General features: G+C 45.8%; 2 protein-coding genes across 5 annotated transcripts; one reads left to right on the top strand and one right to left on the bottom strand.

The window, feature by feature from the left end:
- Positions 1 to 296: 296 nt before the first annotated feature.
- On the top strand, positions 297 to 12,304 carry smc4 (structural maintenance of chromosomes 4). 4 transcript variants are annotated; one of them, XM_053872902.1, is made up of 24 exons: positions 297 to 378; positions 1,360 to 1,520; positions 2,322 to 2,512; positions 3,207 to 3,398; positions 4,117 to 4,293; positions 5,673 to 5,837; positions 6,694 to 6,821; positions 7,117 to 7,257; positions 7,399 to 7,549; positions 7,630 to 7,794; positions 7,868 to 8,101; positions 8,185 to 8,370; positions 8,483 to 8,644; positions 8,911 to 9,136; positions 9,199 to 9,275; positions 10,060 to 10,212; positions 10,283 to 10,409; positions 10,558 to 10,747; positions 10,811 to 10,955; positions 11,020 to 11,193; positions 11,257 to 11,439; positions 11,504 to 11,736; positions 11,805 to 11,988; positions 12,064 to 12,304. In XM_053872902.1, exons 2-24 carry the CDS (start codon positions 1,370 to 1,372, stop codon positions 12,223 to 12,225), a joined length of 3,897 nt encoding a protein of 1,298 aa, XP_053728877.1. In that variant the 5' UTR covers positions 297 to 378; positions 1,360 to 1,369; the 3' UTR covers positions 12,226 to 12,304. The 4 variants fall into 4 exon arrangements, 3 of the variants coding, with proteins under 3 accessions (XP_053728877.1, XP_053728878.1, XP_053728879.1); XM_053872903.1 differs by having other exon boundaries at positions 375 to 492; XM_053872904.1 differs by lacking the exon at positions 297 to 378 and adding an exon at positions 524 to 542.
- Positions 12,305 to 12,725: 421 nt separating this feature from the next.
- Positions 12,726 to 17,317, bottom strand: trim59 (tripartite motif containing 59). Its single transcript, XM_053873166.1, has 6 exons — positions 17,154 to 17,317; positions 16,892 to 17,045; positions 15,819 to 16,087; positions 15,540 to 15,755; positions 15,260 to 15,469; positions 12,726 to 13,761 (listed from the first exon to the last, which is right to left on the bottom strand). The coding sequence occupies exons 3-6, from the start codon at positions 16,071 to 16,073 to the stop codon at positions 13,150 to 13,152; spliced, it is 1,293 nt and encodes a 430-aa protein (XP_053729141.1). The 5' UTR covers positions 16,074 to 16,087; positions 16,892 to 17,045; positions 17,154 to 17,317; the 3' UTR covers positions 12,726 to 13,149.
- Positions 17,318 to 18,857: the final 1,540 nt, after the last annotated feature.

Genomic DNA, 18,857 nt, shown 5'->3' with positions numbered 1-18,857 from the left:
TAATCATATGAACACACTAAGCAGACGCATGAAAAATATGCATCAAACATAAACGCTTGGAAAGCACCGCTATTATTGTCTCACAACTCAGTGCATTTACTTATACCGATATGTACGCTTCATTTGCCGCGAATAAACCCATCAAAGTCAAATACGTCAAATTATGGTCGTAAACCTGTATTGCTGTTCCTCAACAGGTGATAAACTACGAGCAGTTAAATATTACTGTGAACGCTATACGCTTCCGTAGATTGGTCCCTCTTTTTGAATCTGTTTTTTTCTGCCTCTTTTTCAACGTACCATGATGCATTGCGTCAGTTAGTAACGAATCTGGTTCGCCCCTCCGTTTAGGCGCCATTTACAAGCCGCAGCTTCCCTGTGAGTACAGCCACTCGGAACCACACTGGGCTGAATCTATGGATTATACGTTTTCACACCTTTTCAGATTTTGAATCGAGGCTTGGACCAGACAGGAGGAATTCCACGGATTAGGCGCGTAGTGTTGCAGGCACCCGGGGATACTGCGAGTGGTTCCGCTGGGGGTCCGTCTATTTGCTGAAATTCGCGTTATCGCAGCGTCTAAAATTGGGATATATGATGTGTACATGACCACTTTATACGCATTTTCGGAAAGCGGAAATATGTTTTCACGACAAAACTAAGCGGCATACATTTAATTGCATTCTAGTATGTTTACTACATGTATGAATTCAATTCGCATAGAAGCTCACTGTACCTTTTCCGACTGTCTACGTCAAAGTATTTAGCCGTTGCTAAGCTAATGGAGTTTGTCGTAACAATTACTTGAACTTTATTCACAAAAAAAATCTTCAATATGTACTATTAATTATTATCACCCTGCCATTATCAGTTATAATAGTTATTAGCTGAAGCCATCGATAAATACATTAGGACCTTTCCTGACAAGTAAATCAGTTACATGACGTACTTCAAAATTAGCTGTCACTGATGCGCATTTCCTGACACTAAAATAAAAATAATTTGTTTTTTGGCTTAGATTCACGTGCTTAAGATAACTTCTCTCGTTGCTTTTACCGTTTAATTTGTAAACTACAGCTTGGACCTGTACTTATGAGTTAAGTTAATTTATACTTCTAACGAATAGCGTTATACAATGAGAGAAACGTAACGGTAAAATGATTTCCTTTTTATAATCTAGAACTTTCAGACTTCACGTTTATGCATTCTTAAATCAATGTGAAAACAAGCGTTACATGTGCAGCAATGTGATTTTAGTGTGGGTATTGTTATTTCTGGCACTCAAAACAAACATGACGAAGATTCCCTGGATCACAACCCACTCATGGATATCCCCTCTCTACCAATGACCCCCTTTAGATCGCTAAAAATGACATCTAAAAGTGCAAAGAGCTCCACCGCTTCCGCCAAGTCAAGAGGAAAGGGGTCGCAGCCTCGGGATGACTCCGAGGACGAGTTGGATGTTCCCTCTGCAGAAACAAACCCCAAAGACCAGGAGGAGGAATCACCACCGTCAACTGGCAAGTAACAAAGGCTCTCTTTTTGGCGTCTGCCGATCTAAATAAGTTGTGTTCAGTCCCTGGCGAAGCTTTTGTTGCCGTCATGGCAGTGGCTGCTTGTTTTTTTCTTCTTTTAATGGATCACATTAGTAACTTGTGAAAATGAAATTACAACAGCGTCGATTGATTCGGGATTATAGCGGTTAACAAGGTAATTCATTTTCTATCATCAACCTTTTGTGTGTACTGCATTTATCTTGGACATTATTGCTAAAACGTCTTAAAGGCCCTGACAAAAAAGTTTCCTGTATTTTGCGTTGTTGTGTGGAAGCTTGAACTTCATTTGCTGTCATCGAGGTTGTTTATGTGAGCACAATAGATTATCGGTCTGTTTGTTATTGCAGTCGCTTTCGTTGAATCTATCACTGAAATTCAAGACGCGTATGTCAGTTAGGATTCATCGTGGCGTTTAGGTCGAATCTCCGGTGGATTTTTTTCATCAAATGTGTTTATAGATTCATTTTATCGACAATGAAGTGCCGCATCTTCTGTCACGTCCTCTGACAGAACGCGTTTGTGTCATAATGAATGCCCTCGCGGCTCTGATCGGTCGCTTGTTCGTGTTTTTGAATGAAAGCCGAAATATAGCGGCTGTCAACTTTATTCGCTTGTCCTGCTCGCTGTTTGTGTTTTGTTTGGCGTGTGTTTTTTTGCTCCTCTTCCCCTCCCCCACGCAGCAGTGCAGCCCCCCGTTCCCTCACCCTCTCCCCCCACCTGAAACTGACTGCACAAGCGAATAAAAGTTGTGCCTCTCTGCCACAGATCCTACTCATGGGGAAGCTGCCGAGGCGGTTGATAACCGAAGTTTGGAGGAGATCCTCGGTAGCATCCCCCCACCCCCGCCCCCATCGATGACCAATGAACCGGGCGCGCCCCGCCTGATGATAACACACTTGGTCAATCGCAACTTTAAGTCTTACGCTGGGGAGCAGATTTTGGGGCCTTTTCACAAGGTATGGGCAGAATCACAATCGTTGGTCAACAACTTGGCTGTATTACATTTAGAAATCAGCACTTAGAAAACCACCAAAAAGTAGTGACAAGACTCTGATTTGCATCTAATGTTGACCTAAAAATCAAGCTCAGTTGTTTAATAATGTCACTCTGGTTATGTAGCACATAAATGTTGGTCAGTCAGATTTATAGTTCACTTTGACAGTTTTTTTTTGTATGAATAATTTTAGGCCCCAAAAACAGACACAGCTACTGTGCTGTGAAGTTTAGTAATAACCTATCGCTTGTCTCTCCCTTCTGCCTTACTTTTTTTAAATTAAGAAATTAATATTGAGCAGTGTGTGCAATTTTTCAATTCCTGTTTTCCCTTATATCTTTTATTTTTGCTTTGTGCATTAATTTTGTTGTTGCCCAAAAACTTTAATGAGTTTTTATTTTATTATTTTTTAAAATCCAATTCAAATGTTTCTGGAATGCACTTGTAAACTTTTATTTTATTCTCACCTATTCATTTGATATATATATATATAATTTATATTTATTTTAAGTAACTCATGTCTGTTTCACCGGTTTAAAATATGTTGTGTATATCTAGATTAAAAGCTAAATTGACGCCATTAAACATGTAGGTGTGTAAATACTGTAGTTGTGTCACTACTGCTTTTACACATAATTTTGTTTCTATTTTCTCAGCGCTTCTCATGCATCATTGGTCCAAATGGAAGCGGCAAGTCAAATGTGATAGATTCCATGCTGTTTGTGTTTGGATACCGAGCTCAAAAGATCAGATCCAAAAAGCTCTCAGTGCTGATCCACAGTTCTGACGAACACAAAGACGTACAGAGCTGCACCGTGGAGGTGCACTTTCAAAAGATTATTGATAAGGTACACACTTCTGCAACTTGCATATGTTGACACATGTGGATTAGGTGACAAAAGATCAGTTTGGATTTCCCTCGTAATTTTGTGAAAACTGGTTTTAAAGAACTGACAGGATTGTTATTTTTTTTTGTTGGTTTACACAGCTCATGAAACTTATCAAAAACAAAAGTGCTGATATTGAGGGACCTTAAATATAACACACACACACACACTTACACTCATTGACTTCTGAAACACTTCTGATTGAAGCCCCTTTTATTTTTCATGGAATATTGCTTTATATATTTTTATTTTTCTAAATAATTGCTCGTAATTAATGTAGTGGTTGGCTGAAACTAATTGGATGTTATTATGAACTAACAATAAATAAACTATAAGCAATTATTTACATTATCTACAATTCATGCTCTCAATCTAATGAATTTAATTTCTTTTTATTTAAAATATCAGGGCATAATTAATTGCTCTTTGTTAAAGTGCATTTTATTTTAATGAACTTGCACTTAATTGATGCCAAACATTAGCCATACAGAGCAGCATGGCGAGTGAGGCTTTAAAGTCAATGTTTGCTAAATGTTCCTTGTACTAGTAGCGCTTGTCTTCGTACAGTTTGGGTGTTATGGAGTGTTATTTGTGTTATCTGCTGAGCACAGTGAGCCTCTGCTGTACTGTTCTGCTCTAAGCTGCTGTGTCTCTTCTGCCCCTCCCCCCTCTGAGTCAGGAAGGAGATGACTACGAAGTTATCCCCAACAGCAAGTTCTATGTTTCCAGGACGGCCAACAAAGACAACTCCTCGGCCTATTATGTCAATGGCAAGAAGGCTACTTTCAAAGAAGTTGGAGTTTTACTTCGGAGCCATGGAATTGACCTGGATCACAACAGATTCCTCATCTTGCAGGTCATTTGTGTTCTTTTTTACTTTGGTGGTGATAATATTTTTACCACTCTTCTAACTATTCTTGTTGGACTTGAATCTTGTTTGATCATGACATGGTGCTCCGGACTTCCGAACCAATTTGCTCCTTGTGACTCACCTTAAAGTGCTCTAGCAGCGCATCATGGTTTGATACCGTGTGATAAAAGTGCGAACCATTATTTGCTGCTTTAGGATTTTAAGGAAACGCATTATTTTTAAACTGACCTAACCGGGTCTGGGTTGACCTTTTGGTGTGCTCATTTCTATTTTAAAGACAGATTGGACCTATTCTTTTCCCCATGTACCTGCCACGCTTTAGCAGCACGTAAATATTGGCGTGTGAGAATTGACCCCAACCCCAATATTAGCAGTGCTGCTTCACTGTGGCAGGAGCACACACACCATTCATTATCATGGCTATACATCTGCCTCATTTTGTTCTTTTATTCTGTATTAATACCACTAAAACTGCTTATTTCACATTGACTTTTTAAGTTTTTTTGCTGTGATTGCTGCTTACTTGGTTTATTATTGATTATAATGGCTCTCACTCAAAGCTACAGTAACTCGCTACAAGTACTTTTTACTTTTTCTTGTTCCAAAATACGACAACACAAACAACATGGAAAAACGGCTGATACTTGAAATTACTTGATGTGATTTGGTGCAGTGTGTGGCCTTGGTCATTCTCTCTGCTCATGATTCACGTGTGGACATGGAAAGAACTATAATCCGTTCTTCGGTATATTAGTCACCTTAAACTGTCCTGGAGTTTAGATTGTAATGCGTTTCTAAATTTCAGTCGTAAGTAGTTATTTTCTTGTTACCTTCCACATAAACAGGCACATGTTTTCATTTAAATTTGTAGCATGCTTGTTTTATTTCAGTGTTGATGACAATTTGAATGTAATATTACATGTATATCTGTGAGATTTTGTTGGGTTTTTTTTGAGCAATTTTACATTATTTTTAGAAACTCAAGACCAGTATTTTATGAATGTTAGAAATTCACCAGACTGGATGTGTAACTATGTGTATATTTAAATCATGGGTAGATACATTGAAGTACTTCATACTGGCTGAGACAATAAAAATCACAGTAGTGAATGCTAAGAAAAAGTTGCTGTGGAATTTTTCCATTTCTTTTTCATGGAATGTGTATTAAATTGATGTTAACCGTCACACTAATGACCAGAGACTGCGCTGGCCGTCATTCACTCTGCAGGTGCTCCTAAATGTGACAGACGCCGGCTCAGCAGGGCCTTTCTAACACTGTTTTTAATGTTGTTGTTTTCAAAAAAAAAAAAACCTTAACTTCCATCCACACTGATTGCACCCGTCTTTGTGTCTCACTGCTGCAGGGCGAGGTGGAGCAGATTGCTATGATGAAGCCTAAAGGCCAGACGGAGCATGACGAGGGCATGCTGGAGTACCTGGAGGACATCATTGGCTCCTGCCGTCTCAAGGAGCCGATCCAAACACTGTCCCGCAGGATGGAGCTGCTCAATGAGCAGAGGGGGGAGAAGGTGAGCAGTCATACGAGCAGCGACCTCTTTGTCTCTGTCACTGGTCCACACGCCCTCCTCTGCGCCTCATTTTCAGCCAAGGATGCATGACTTGGCTTTTCATTTCACCCAAAAACATCTAAAACAGTTGGATTGTAATTGTTACCTGCTGATATCACATTGAAACATGTAGCCAAGGTCCTCATTCATGTGAAATATGTCAATCACATTTCAATTTTTGATTGATTTCCCAAGGTTTTCTTAATTTAAAATTGTTGGAATCTTTGTTCTTCTTTTAAAGAATTTTGAAGAACCTTTTCTGAAGTAAATTAAGGGAAAAATGATCCCAAACAACCTCCACAGTACCTCAGGGTGGACAGGGTTATTACACTATTATAACAGTCATTCTGGCGAATCAAGATTTACCACAAATAACCGCATTCTCTCATTCATAAATTGCTGGTGGTGATCATTTTCTGAGCCCATGTCGATCCTTCTGCCATCATTTTAAATCCAAATATACAGAAGTTCATTATGGGGGCAAATAAAGGTAATCTAATCTCATCTAATATGGTCATTTAAAATCCTAGTTAACAGGGATATATGTTCATGTAACTGAAATAGCTATTTCATGTCCACCTTTCCATTTACCAAGCGGAAGCTGTGACGGATATCAAATTCAATATTTTCACACACATTAGTCGAACATATTTCTATCCTATAATCACAGTTTTTATATTTGTTGTTGAATATATTTGCTTTGATTGAACATTTTAAGTCCAACTTAATGTATCAAAGTGTGTCTAAAATGAAGTTGCCTTTTCTGTCTAGTTTCATATTTGTGTTGTCTGCTTGATGTGTGTGTTTACTTTGTCAGCTCAACAGAGTGAAGCTCGTGGAGAAGGAGAAAAACGCTCTGGAGGTGGAGAAAAACAAAGCTGTGGAGTTTCTCACCCTGGAGAACGACTTCTTCAAGTACAAGAGTCGCCTCAACCAGTACTACGCGTGAGTAGAATCACAACTTCTGAAGAGTTTTGTACTTTCTGAGCAAAATTGGAAAGTGACATTTTAAGCGGTCGATGTTTTAAGATCCAGATCCTAATACCTGCTACGCCACCAAAAACTCTTCTCAATTAAACAACTGTAAACAAACCTCACTTGTCGGCGTGCCATGACAGGATGATGGCTGTGGATGACAGTGGAGCAATAAATCTGAATGCTCTCAGCCTTGAAGCAGTGATGTGATTTATGCTTTGCTTGTATACAAATATATAACTGTCCTCCACGTGGTGTCTTGTAGTTACGATCTGCAGAAGCGTGTTGTGGAGAGAGAACAAGAAAAGCAGAAGATCAAGGAAGACACCAAGGAACTCTCTGAAAAGAACGCCAAAATCGCTGAAGAAATGGCAAAAAAGAACCAAGAGCTGAAAAACGTGGAGAAGTAAGCGCTTCCTCTTTCCATCCTGACAACAAATGGGGCTGATTTGATTTAGTCATCACGTTGGGTGTCAAGAACATGCTCCATGTATCTTTTTAGAATGAAGAAATATGGATGTCGCTAACTGTGTTTCGTCTCCTGCAGGAATCAAAACAAGCTCAACAGGTACATCGAAGCTCAAAAGGAGAAGTTCACTCAGCTGGACCTGCAGGATGTCGAAGTGCGCGAGAAGATAAAACACTCCAAGAGCAAGAACAAGAAAATGCAGAAGCAGCTGGAGAAAGACAAGGAAAAGGTGGCTACCTCCGTCATCTCTGGTGCCAGAGAGCACGTGGTGGTAGTTTTGAGTCACAACTCTCTCGCCTCCCTTCTCAGCTGGAGGAACTGCGGTGTGTTCCCGCGAACAGCGAAAAGGCCATCTCAGAGGCGACGGCTCGTAAGGAGGAGCTGGACAAACAGAAGCTGAAGGAAGAAGAGAAGCTGAAGGAGGTGATGGAGAGTCTGAAGGAAGAGACGAGTGGGCTGCAGCAGGACAAAGAGGTCCGTGAACACAACACAAAACTCTTCGTGGCCCACACCGTCATCAGATAAGCAGCTTTTCCTCTTTGATCAGACCAAAGAGAAGGAGCTGATGGAGCTCAGCAAGGCTGTGAACGAGACCCGCTCGCACATGGACCTGGCTCAGTCCGAGCTGGACATATACATGAGCCGCCACAACACGGCCGTGACGCAGCTCAACACCGCTAAGCAGACCCTGCAGAACACAGCCGACACTCTGCGTGAGCGCCGAGCCGCCATTAAAGACCTGCAGGTCAAAATCCCGCAGTTGGAGCAGGAGCTGCAGAAGGTAGAGTTTTTGTTTGGTTTGCGTTGAGTAGATGGTGATGTGCAAGTATGTCAAGGATGACTCGCTTTCTCCACCCTGGGCAGGATGAGGGAGAGCTGAACCAACTGGTGAAGACAGACACAGAGACAAGAGAGGTGGTGCGAGAGATGAGACAGAAGGTGGACGAAGCCAAGAGCTCTCTGTCCTCCAACCGCAGCAGAGGCAAAGTCCTGGACGCTCTGATGCAGCAGAAGAGGAGCGGCAGGATCCCTGGCATTCTGGGACGCCTGGTAAATACAAGTTTTCAATAAATTATTTCGACTTTTCCTCTTCAATTCCTTTTCACATGAAGGCAGATGGGTTCTGATGTGCAGTGAATCAACCTTGGTGTCTTGCTGGCAGGGTGACCTCGGGGCCATCGACGAGAAGTTTGATGTGGCCATCTCCTCCAGTTGTGGTGCTTTGGACAACATCGTGGTGGACACCATCGACACGGCTCAGAAATGCGTCACCTTCTTGAAAGAGCAGAACATCGGTGTAGCCACGTTCATCGGCCTTGATAAGGTCTCGCATGAAGTTTTCCTCACCAAACTATTATTTACATTTACAAATTGGGCCCAAACCTTGAGATCAACTGGGGGTATGGGGGGCCACTGAAGCTGTTTGATGTGGCTCATCTTCTTTTTGGTGAGGTTTCCCATTTGGGAGGAAGCCCCAGGACACACTGGAGAGATTTTGTCTCTCAGTTGATGTGGGAAGATATGAATAATAATAACTTTTGAGGTTAAATCCATGGGAATTCTGATGGTGGTTGCTGGCATCTCCTGCAGATGAAAGTGTGGGAGAGGCTCATGGCTCCCATCACGACCCCCGAGAACAGCCCTCGTCTCTTCGACATGGTTCGAGTGCAGGACCAAAGCGTGCGCCCGGCCTTCTACTTCGCCCTGAGGGACACGCTGGTGGCCCAGGACATGGAGCAGGCCACACGCATGGCCTTCCAGAAGGACCGGCGCTGGAGAGTAGTGACCCTGAAAGGGCAGATCATCGAGATGGCCGGTGCGTGTGGGAGGTGCCTCTCTTGGTGATTTCCACTCATCTGCATCAACGTTTGTCTGCAGGAACCATGACTGGAGGAGGGAGAGTCCTGAAGGGCCGCATGGGCTCCTCTATTGGCACCGAGGTCTCTCAGCAGGAGGTGAGGACGGAGAGGCCACTGTCAATTACAACTGACTCCACTTTTGTTCTGTAACTGGATCTTACATTCTCAGAGTGTCTTTGCATCAAACAGTTGTATTTAAAAGTTATATTGGGTTTAAGTTTACAAAATGGCCACTATGCTGTTCTGTTCTAGAAGGCAATGAGAACTAGAAAAACAGTGACTCTGTTTTGGTCTCGACTGATGGCAAATGGCAAAACAAAATTGTTTTTGCATCTCAACCCGTGAACCCACATGGCTTCACATGCGAGAAGAGGAAGTCTTCATCGTGGGCTGTTTAGAAAAGCCCAAAACACTAGACTGCAGCAGTTGTTTAGCAAAGGCAGTGCCTTATCAATCCCATGATCCTTTGCATGAATGTGCTTCCTTCCGTCAGAAATATCTGTAGTTGAATGAGTCAGAAATTTATTTTATTTTATTGCGATTATGTTTTTGACTGCACATTTCCCAAAGCACTGTCCTAGTTGGTGGGATCGCCACTGGCCATGGCATTCAATCTGATTCTGCTCCTTCACATTCCAGTGGATGTTGAGTTTCCTTCTTGCCCACGCTGGAGATCACTCCTCGAACACTGCAAAGTGAAACAGCAGCCATTTAATGTTTCAAGTCCTCAGCGACAGCTCACTCTCTTCTCTAACTGCCAGAGGCTCTGCCTCATCTGCACCTGCTGTTCAGACTGTGCTGATGTTATTGTCTGCCAGTGTCACCTCGGTTCCTCAGACAGCTTCTGGGGGGGGTCCTCAATGGTGTGTTTGCTCTGCAGCTCGACCGTATGGAGGACAAGCTTAAGGAGAAAGTGGGCAAACTGCAGGGCTGCCAGGAGAAGAAGCTCCAGCTGGAGGAGAGCGTCCAGCAGCTCCGGCCGCAGCTCCGCGACATGACCAACACGCTGGAGAAGTTCACCAAGAGCATCACAGTGCGCAGCGTCCCTCCGTCACAGCGTGGCTGGATTCATGCACTGATCTAAACTCTCCTGCCTCCATCAGAGTCTGGCTGACCAGGAGACCCACTTGAAACTGCAGATTAAGGAACTGGAAGGCAACGTGCTGGCTGCAGCTCCAGACAAAGTCAAGCAGAAACAGATGGAGAAACGTCTGGAAGCCTTCAAGAAGGGTAATGTTCTCCAGGAACACCAGCTTGTGTTTACGCTTTTACAAAGTTCTGACAACAAACAGTGCCTCCGGCCACGAGGGACGGACCTGAGTCAGCGCCGCCGAGATCCCCTTCCTGAACCCACTTCTCTGTTCCCGACTTTTGACAGACTTCGAGGCAGCGTCCAGCAAAGCTGGGAAAGTGGAGAGCGAGGTGAAGCGGCTCCACAACCTCATCGTGGAGATCAACAGCCACAAGCTAAAGGCTCAGCAGGACAAGCTGGACAAGGTCAACAAGGAGCTGGACGACTGCTCCTCCACCATCACCAAGGCTCAGGTGGCCATCAAGACGGCCGATCGGTGAGCATCGCCGGGAACTGTTTGGTAGGGAGTGTGGCTCACGCTGCCGCGTCTGCCTTGCAGAAACCTGAAGAAGTGTGAGGAGAGCGTGACCCGTCTGCAGGCAGAGATCGAGGAGAACGAGAAGTCTCTGGCTGAATTCACCGACCAGCTGAAGAAGCTAGAAGACCAGGCCGGGGAGATCATGAACGCGTGTCACGCAGCCGAGGTGAGACATTAGGTCCTTCCATCACTGGGGTCAGTTGAACATGGCAGCCCTGTGGCTCCTGCAGGCAGAACTTCCGGAGGTGCAGGAGCAGTGCGAGGCAGTGTCCAACCAGATCAAGGCTCTGCAGCAGCAGGAGCACGCGCTGCAGGAGGAGTCGCTCAGCGTGCGGCTGCGCATCGAGAAGATCGAGGCCATCATCGCCGAGCACGACGGCAAGATCAAGCACTGGCAGAAGGAGGTGCGTGGCACGCTGCCGACCTGAAGGCCAGCGCTAACAGCAGGGTGTGGTGCCTCTGTGCAGGTCACCAAGCTGTCGCTGCACGCCATCGAGGGCCAAGAGGCTGAGCTAATCCCCACCCTGACTCCAGAGGAGCTGGAGGACATCTCCGACCCCAACGTCATCATCAACAAGATGATCACGCTGGAGACGCAGTGTGCGCAGATGAAGCCCAACCTGGGGACCATCGCCGAGTACAAGAAGAAGGTGAAGGAGCCCAGAGCAGTGCAGGAGAAAGAGCCATGTGAACTGGAAGGTGGTGTGTTTTCAGGAGGAGCTGTACCTGCAGCGAGTGGCCCAGCTGGACGAGATCACGGCGGAGAGGGACCGCTTCAAGCGCGGCTACGAGGACCTGCGCAAGCAGCGGCTGAACGAGTTCATGACTGGATTCAACATCATCACCAACAAGCTGAAGGAGAACTACCAGATGCTGACACTAGGGGGCGACGCGGAGCTGGAGCTGGTGGACAGTCTGGACCCCTTCTCTGAAGGCATCATGTTCAGGTAGGACAGCAGTCCCCGGAGCCGCCCCCCTCCCGCCTGTGCTGACTCCTCTGTTCGTCTGGACGCAGCGTTCGTCCGCCCAAGAAGAGCTGGAAGAAAATCTTCAACCTCTCCGGAGGAGAGAAGACCCTCAGCTCTCTGGCGCTGGTGTTCGCGCTGCACCACTACAAACCCACGCCGCTCTACTTCATGGACGAGATCGACGCCGCGCTGGATTTCAAGAACGTCTCCATTGTTGCCTGCTACATTTACGTGAGTGTGGCTCACCGTGGAGGTGTCTGGGCGTGTGCCCCACTCATGACTCACTCTCCTCGCCTCCCTCCGCAGGAACAAACCAAGAACGCTCAGTTCATCATCATCTCGCTGAGGAACAACATGTTCGAGATCGCAGACCGTCTCATCGGCATATACAAGACTCACAACACCACCAAGAGCGTGGGAATCAACCCTAAGACCATCGTCTTCAGGGAGCACGCTCTGACGGCCTAAAGCCTCACCACTTGTCCAGTCGGATTTGTAAATATTGTCCTGTCCAGTGGAACTTCTCTGTAACTTTTCAATAAAATATGAAGTCATAAAAGATCGTTTCCATGTCACAGGTGTGTTCTTGTCACCCGGCTAGAATTTCAGGAAAGTACTTTGCTGCAGTAAAAGTGATACACATCACATAAACGGCACCATCTCAAGACTTGTTCTTTGTCCAACCCAGCGATTGTCCATTGTTCTACTCCATTCATCTCAGTACAGTAACCGACAAAACATCAGCCGTATTGTAGCTGCACAGGTGCTGTGTATCAATTGGCCATGAACCATGCGTCACCAGCGACATCTTTCCATGCACCGGTTTATTCACCATTAAACCATTAATGTGAAGAGTCATTTAACGACGTAAACGTGAAAATAGCGCAAAATCCTAAACACAAATATATACATATGGATATATATATGTAGATATATAAATAATGTAGACAGCACAGAGAAATCTCGTCAAAAGCTTCAGTCTTTATTGTCAAATCGACAACAGGCGGTTACAGGTGATGAGGATTTGAGTTCTGCCTTCTGCTAAAAATACAAAATATTAAATTCAATGTTTAAAAAAAAAACATCTGGTAAGTGGATTCTGTGCAGAAATAAAGTGCGATTGTGCAAATGATGGTGTGTGAGTGATTCAGATCTGGATGTGCACTTCGACCTCTGTCAGGCAGAAGCGGGAAAGAAAGACTTGTGAGCTTCAGACCTCCAGCTTGAGATACTGACAGCTTCAGGCCAGAACTGAAGGAGGATCGTTGGTCTTCAGCCAGGAGGCGGGGCTTCTGAACCAGCTGTAGGTGTCCAGTCAAGGTCCACTTCCACCTCCTGGAGATGTTGTGAATAGAGGGTCTGGCTTCTCTCCTCACCAGCCCCAGTCCCAATTCAGAACTTGAGGAGCTGCATGTCGAACTTGGACGTCACGAAGTGCAGCACCCTCCCGACCTCCTCGTAGATGTTCTCTCCGAGAGCGTGCACCAGGGAGAGCCACAGCGCGAGGACAGCGTGGGCCGCCGCGCGCAGCATCTCAGCCAGGCTCCAGGCGGAGGAGGCCACCTGGCTGCTGAGCGCGTGCAGCGCATGCCAGGCCTGAGAGAGGCAGCAGAGGCGGAGGCCTGCTGCTGGGTAACTCCACAGCGCCACAGCCACCAGCAGCAGGAAGCCCACCACTAGCAGACGCACGTCCTGGACTCTCAGATCAGCGGCCGCCTCCTCCACCTCCAGCTCCGGTTCAGATTCCAGTTCCGCGGCAGGGGACCTGGGACTGGAGCTCACATTGGGAAGGGGAATCTCAGCGATGGCGGCGTTCCAATTGTACTGGAGACACTCAGCCGCCCAGGGGCTCAGGCAGACAGACAGGTGGACCATGGCGGGCAGGGGAGCCAGGGCGAACTCCTTCTCTCGCTCCCTGAACAGGTGAGCCTTCTCCAGGAAGATCAGTGGCGAGTCCTCCTCCTCCAGCTCTGAACACATGGACACCAGCTGACCGTGCTCCTCCTGCAGGAGAACACACCTTTACTTTGGTCTCTTCAAGTCAGGGGCCACATGGGACCACTCCACAGTCGCTGTCCGCCCGTTGTTCATTTTTTTACTTTTTAACTGGTTTCCCTCATGCGGCACCAGTGTTGGAAGACAGAAACTTCTCTCCCTCCCCACTTTTTTTTTTTTTTCAGTGTGTCGCAATTTTTTTTATATTTTAGAACTGCATGTTAGACGCTGCCGTTTATGAATAAACAGCTTGTGAATGCACCGTGCGCCACCGCCATGCACGTGCTGTCAGCGGAGGCCCGCAGCTGTGTTTGAAGCTTTGAACAGCGTTTCGAGCTCAAAAGATGGCCGAGATATGCAGCGTCATGATGCTTCAGACGGTGACTTCACCGGTGACCCTGAACAAACGGCTGTATCCCAGAAACTGTAGCAGACAGCAGTGAAAAACCAAGCACACAGTGAGAATCCTGAGGCTTTCGTCTCCAGCTGACCCAAATTTCAAGTGTCGACAGTCTACGGTTAGGCCAGGATGGTGAGTTGAAAACCAGTAGCTTTGCAGCGATTTTCGCGCGGCAGCCTCTCCTCACCAATGCACTTTCAACGGAAGGCAGATCCGCGCGTCCGCGACTCTCACGCAAATTCGGAAAGTGCTACAGTATTTCTCAGCACATTTTACAAGAGAGGACAAGTGTGGCTACAAAACTGGTGATTTTCATGTGTCTGTACCACACCGTTTGGACACAGTCGCAGTTTAGAAACGCAAAAGCAACTTTTACCAGCTTGAACTTTTCGATTTTTGCCAAATCTCTCCACTTTGAACCCGATTTGTGAGCAAACAATGCGTCACACAAAAGGCAGGCGAACACGGGGTGCAGTCCCGATAAAAATGATCTGGTGAATTAACAGGGAGATGGCCACAGCTAGAAGGTTGGCAGTTAAAATACAGCTTGAGACGAGGCAGATCAGTGTGGAGTGAGGATGCTCTCTCTCCTCTGCACACTCAGGTTTCCTCCCACAGTCCAAGAACATCCAGAGGCACGTGTGTGTGCCTGTGTCAGAGGTCACCAACATGGTGGTCAAGAAAAAAAAAAAATCATGTAATAACCTTCTTATTAGGTTTGATTTTTTGTTTCACCAGTACTTATGATTGTGAGAACTCAGCAATGAGACCAGTATCTGAGAGGAATATCATTTATCATCCGTTGTTTACGTGCATACTGAACCCATGGCAGGTCACACAGGGACCTTGCAGGAGCTGACGGTTGCTAAAAGGTTGGTGACCCCTGCTCTGTGTTCGACTGTCTGCCTCTCGCCCCGGGTAGCTGGGACCAACTCAGATAAGCCTAAGGTCACGAACGTTTTATTTTTTATCCTTCGTTTTTTAATAAACAGTTTCTTCATGACCACCTTGACATGTGTACATTTTTAAAAATAAAACATTTATTTAGTTGTTTTTTTCTGGTGCTCATGTTTGACTGCGGGGCCGATGTTTCATATCAACACATACCTGCAGCTCTTTGACTTGCAGGATCAGCGGCTCGTAGGTCTGCGACACCTTCACGTTGGCTTTGTCCAGCGCGTCCAGGTAAGCGTGCTTCTTGTTGGCCAGCTCCTCCTCCAGCGAGTGGAAGAACTGGAGGACCTTCTGTCGGTCCTGCCTCACCAGCTCCTCGCAGCGACTCTTCTCTTGCTGCAGCTGCTCCGCCAGCTCACGCACCTGGGGGACAGAAGCAGAGTCGGAAAGTGACCCGGTCGAATCCATTTAGACCAAAAAACCTGTCCCCCACCTGAGTCCACCTCTTCTCCGACTGCGTGCTGAAGGAAGCTCTCTGCTTCTCCCGGAGGAAGGCGGCGTGGAGGTCGTCCACCGAGTGACCCTGGTGCTCCCCGACGGTCAGACACAGGCCGCAGATGAGCTGTTTGTCCACGAAGCAGTACATGTTGAGGGGCTGTCTGCGGTGCTCCTGGCAGGTGGGGGTGCGCGGCGCACAGTTGCTCTTGTACTACACACACACACACACACGCCGATGACTTCAGGCTCCAGGTGGGAGGCCGCTGTGTCCTACCTCCTCGATGATGTCCCGCAGAGGGAGGTTTCTGGGCAGAGCGTCGAGGCCCCCTATGGGCAGCTCCACCAGGCTGCGGCACAGGGGGCAGTGGATGGGCATCCTGAGCGGGCGCCAGATGGAGTGGCTGACCAGGGCCTGCAGGAGGCCCCCGAGGCAGCTCTTGCAGAAGTTGTGCATGCAGGGCAGGATCCGCGGGTCGGAGTAGAGCGAGTAACACACCGGGCACGTCAGGTTCTCTTCCAGACCCTCCATGCTGAGGGCCTGACCTGGAGAGGAGGAGGAGGGGGAAGGGGGTGTCAGTTGCATCGCATCCCGCAAAACTGCAGTAGTTCATTTAGAAACTAAAATTTCCTTGATGTAAAAATAAACATTGACACTTGAAGGCAACGCAAAAACGCAAATCAGAGAGTTTGCTTTTGTTCAGGGATGTTTTTCACTACACAATGTCCAGGGTTTCCACTACTCTCAATGTACTTGACATTCTTATAAAATTGAAATTCTTATCCAAATATTTAAGACATTAAAAGAACTGTGATATAAAAACTTGAATATAGCCACCATTGTGATTTATTGTCAAACTGGTGCAGAATAAAGAATATTTTGTTGTTGTTTAAATGTATGTTTGGGTCCATCATTTGATTCAGCAATAAACCAAATTCATTCAATTGAAAAAATGTGGCTTATTGTGGCAAATATTCTAATACCATTAAACTACGATTAATTAATCACTTCTCTAACGAGATTATTTTTTAATCCAACCCCAGCCCTAAGAAATATACATTTACGGTATACATAGAAATAAAAACGGAGTTTTCTCCAACACGTTTGATCGGTCTGTTTGCCATGGTATGCGCTTCAGTTAGAGCAAACAGTTGTGTTTTTGACTGACGGTCAGAACGAAGGGACTTGAAACTTGAAGTCTCACAGCACCTCAGCGAGAACAGCGAGCGAATAACGCGTGTACGATGCAGACAGAGTAGTTCCACACTGTGGCTAACTTTGGCGCAGCTAACAAAGCCATGAAGTCGCGTTTCAGCGTGTTTTGTTGACTAGTTTACATCGGAACTCACCGTCCGCTGGAAGCTCAGCGACTCTTCCTGGTTCACCAAAATGTTGCGTTCACGTGTAGCACTGCAAATCCGCCGTTGTCTATCGCGTCCGGCTATTTGAGCTCAAATAAGTTGAGCCACGGCGCCGCATCGCTTCCACCCGGTCCTCTTCACGCTGTAAAGGAACTTTCATCAACAAAAAATAACGACAGCGTCCGGTTTAATAGTACATGGCACAAATGCAAACGCGGAATAGTTTCTGATCGGATGATTTTGAATGCACCCTTCGAGAAGCGCGAGCGACGTCCGCGTCCAATGACCATCGAGCTGCACACAGTTTAAATTGGTTGCAGCAGAGACGACTTCATCTCTGAGACCAGATTCAACATTTGGCACTGAAAGGGCCGAAGAGCGCCTCCGTCCTTGGGTCGAGTTTCACATTCGTGGAAGTCGTCGTCCGGGTGACTGATATAGGTTCGCGCCGCTCGGCGTTAATCCCGTCCGTCGTACGTGGATGACGTCAACAAGGGCGAGCGGTCTGTGCCTTCCATCTTTGAAACTGGCAACCCTAGAAGCGTCACTCTAGCTGCCAAGACAGACTTTCAAAACCGCACGCACTACAATTCAAAGAGGAGACGCCCAGTACTTCAGCGTTACATTTCTACAAACCGTTTATGGACCTCAGATTATTTTTTTTTATGAAACAGGTGGCTAGAAATAAATCGCACAACAGATCACGATCCAAAACCAACAGAAAAGACAAACCACACAAACGCAGAAGTCTCAGTTTGGGTTTCACTATTTATTTTTGAAGACAACCTAAACTGTACCCTTGGATCCCCAAAGAGGTGTTTGGGTGATCCACCTTTCTTCCTTCCATGTTATAATTTTAATATTTGAAACCACATCTTTGCTAACACGGAATGCTGCAAAAAAAATATCCCTATGTTCAACAGAAGGTTTATGAGCACAATGTGTAATAATCATTTACTACAGTGTCAAAGTTAACAAAAACTGGAGAAGCTTGTACACCTAAGCTGGTATGAGAGGGGAAGGGGTGCCAGGTCAAAGGGACAGTCTTTATAAGCATTATTTGTTTTTTTTTCCTTTTCTCTCAGAGATCACCCACAAGGAAACCTCTCATCCATGTCCCATTTGAATTCAACAAAAAGGTTGCATCCCATCATAGTTTGAGAGATAAATTAACAGAGCGCTCTGTGAAGCTTCTGAAATAAAGTGATCATTTTCTGTTTAAAAAAAAAAAAAAAAAGAAAAGAAAATGAATGATCTCTATAATAATAAAGACTGTGGTCAAGTGACGCTCATGATAGAGGCTGGTGTCCAGGAGCACTGCTGACCAACACCTCGACACTCTGTATGTGCAAAACCATACATTATTTACCAAGTCGGACGCTAGTGACGAGTAAAGGAACAGGGGAGGGGGACATGTAACATTGAAGCACAGTTTACTTAAAAGAAAATTACACTGTATCCACAGCCTAAGGGAACTAAAAGACCCTAAAAATAACTGTGCCATCATTTTAGTACATGCAAAGGTTATGCTTAACAATCCTACACGTAGATGGCCGTCTTCTCTTTTCCTTCAGTCGTACGTCAAAATCTATGGCAACCACACTGCGGCGCAGCGATTTTGCTCAAGTTGAAGGAAAGAAAAAAAAAAAAAAAAAGGAAAACAAAAAGAAAGTCACAAATGAACAGGTCATCTAGTCGGTTATAATGACGGTGGAATTCACAGCATCAAGCCCATGTCCGGTGCCAAGGTTTTGGGTGTGGAAATATGATCAACCGCTTTTACAGAAGCAATGAAACTAAAAGCAGAAAATAATTAAAACATAAAAAAAAATAAACACACTGGAGGCATAAAAGAAAATAACCCCGAAAAGCCACCAAATGCATCTGGATACAATGCACCGCTGCGCCACTGTTAGCAAAGTCCAGTGTCAATTAATACTAACATAACAATAAA

This window comes from Synchiropus splendidus, chromosome 8 (assembly GCF_027744825.2).
Source record: "Synchiropus splendidus isolate RoL2022-P1 chromosome 8, RoL_Sspl_1.0, whole genome shotgun sequence".
Taxonomy (NCBI): Eukaryota; Metazoa; Chordata; class Actinopteri; order Syngnathiformes; family Callionymidae; genus Synchiropus; species Synchiropus splendidus.
The sequence above is the reverse complement of the archived record's forward strand: the minus strand, read 5'-3'. Positions and strand labels throughout refer to the sequence as shown.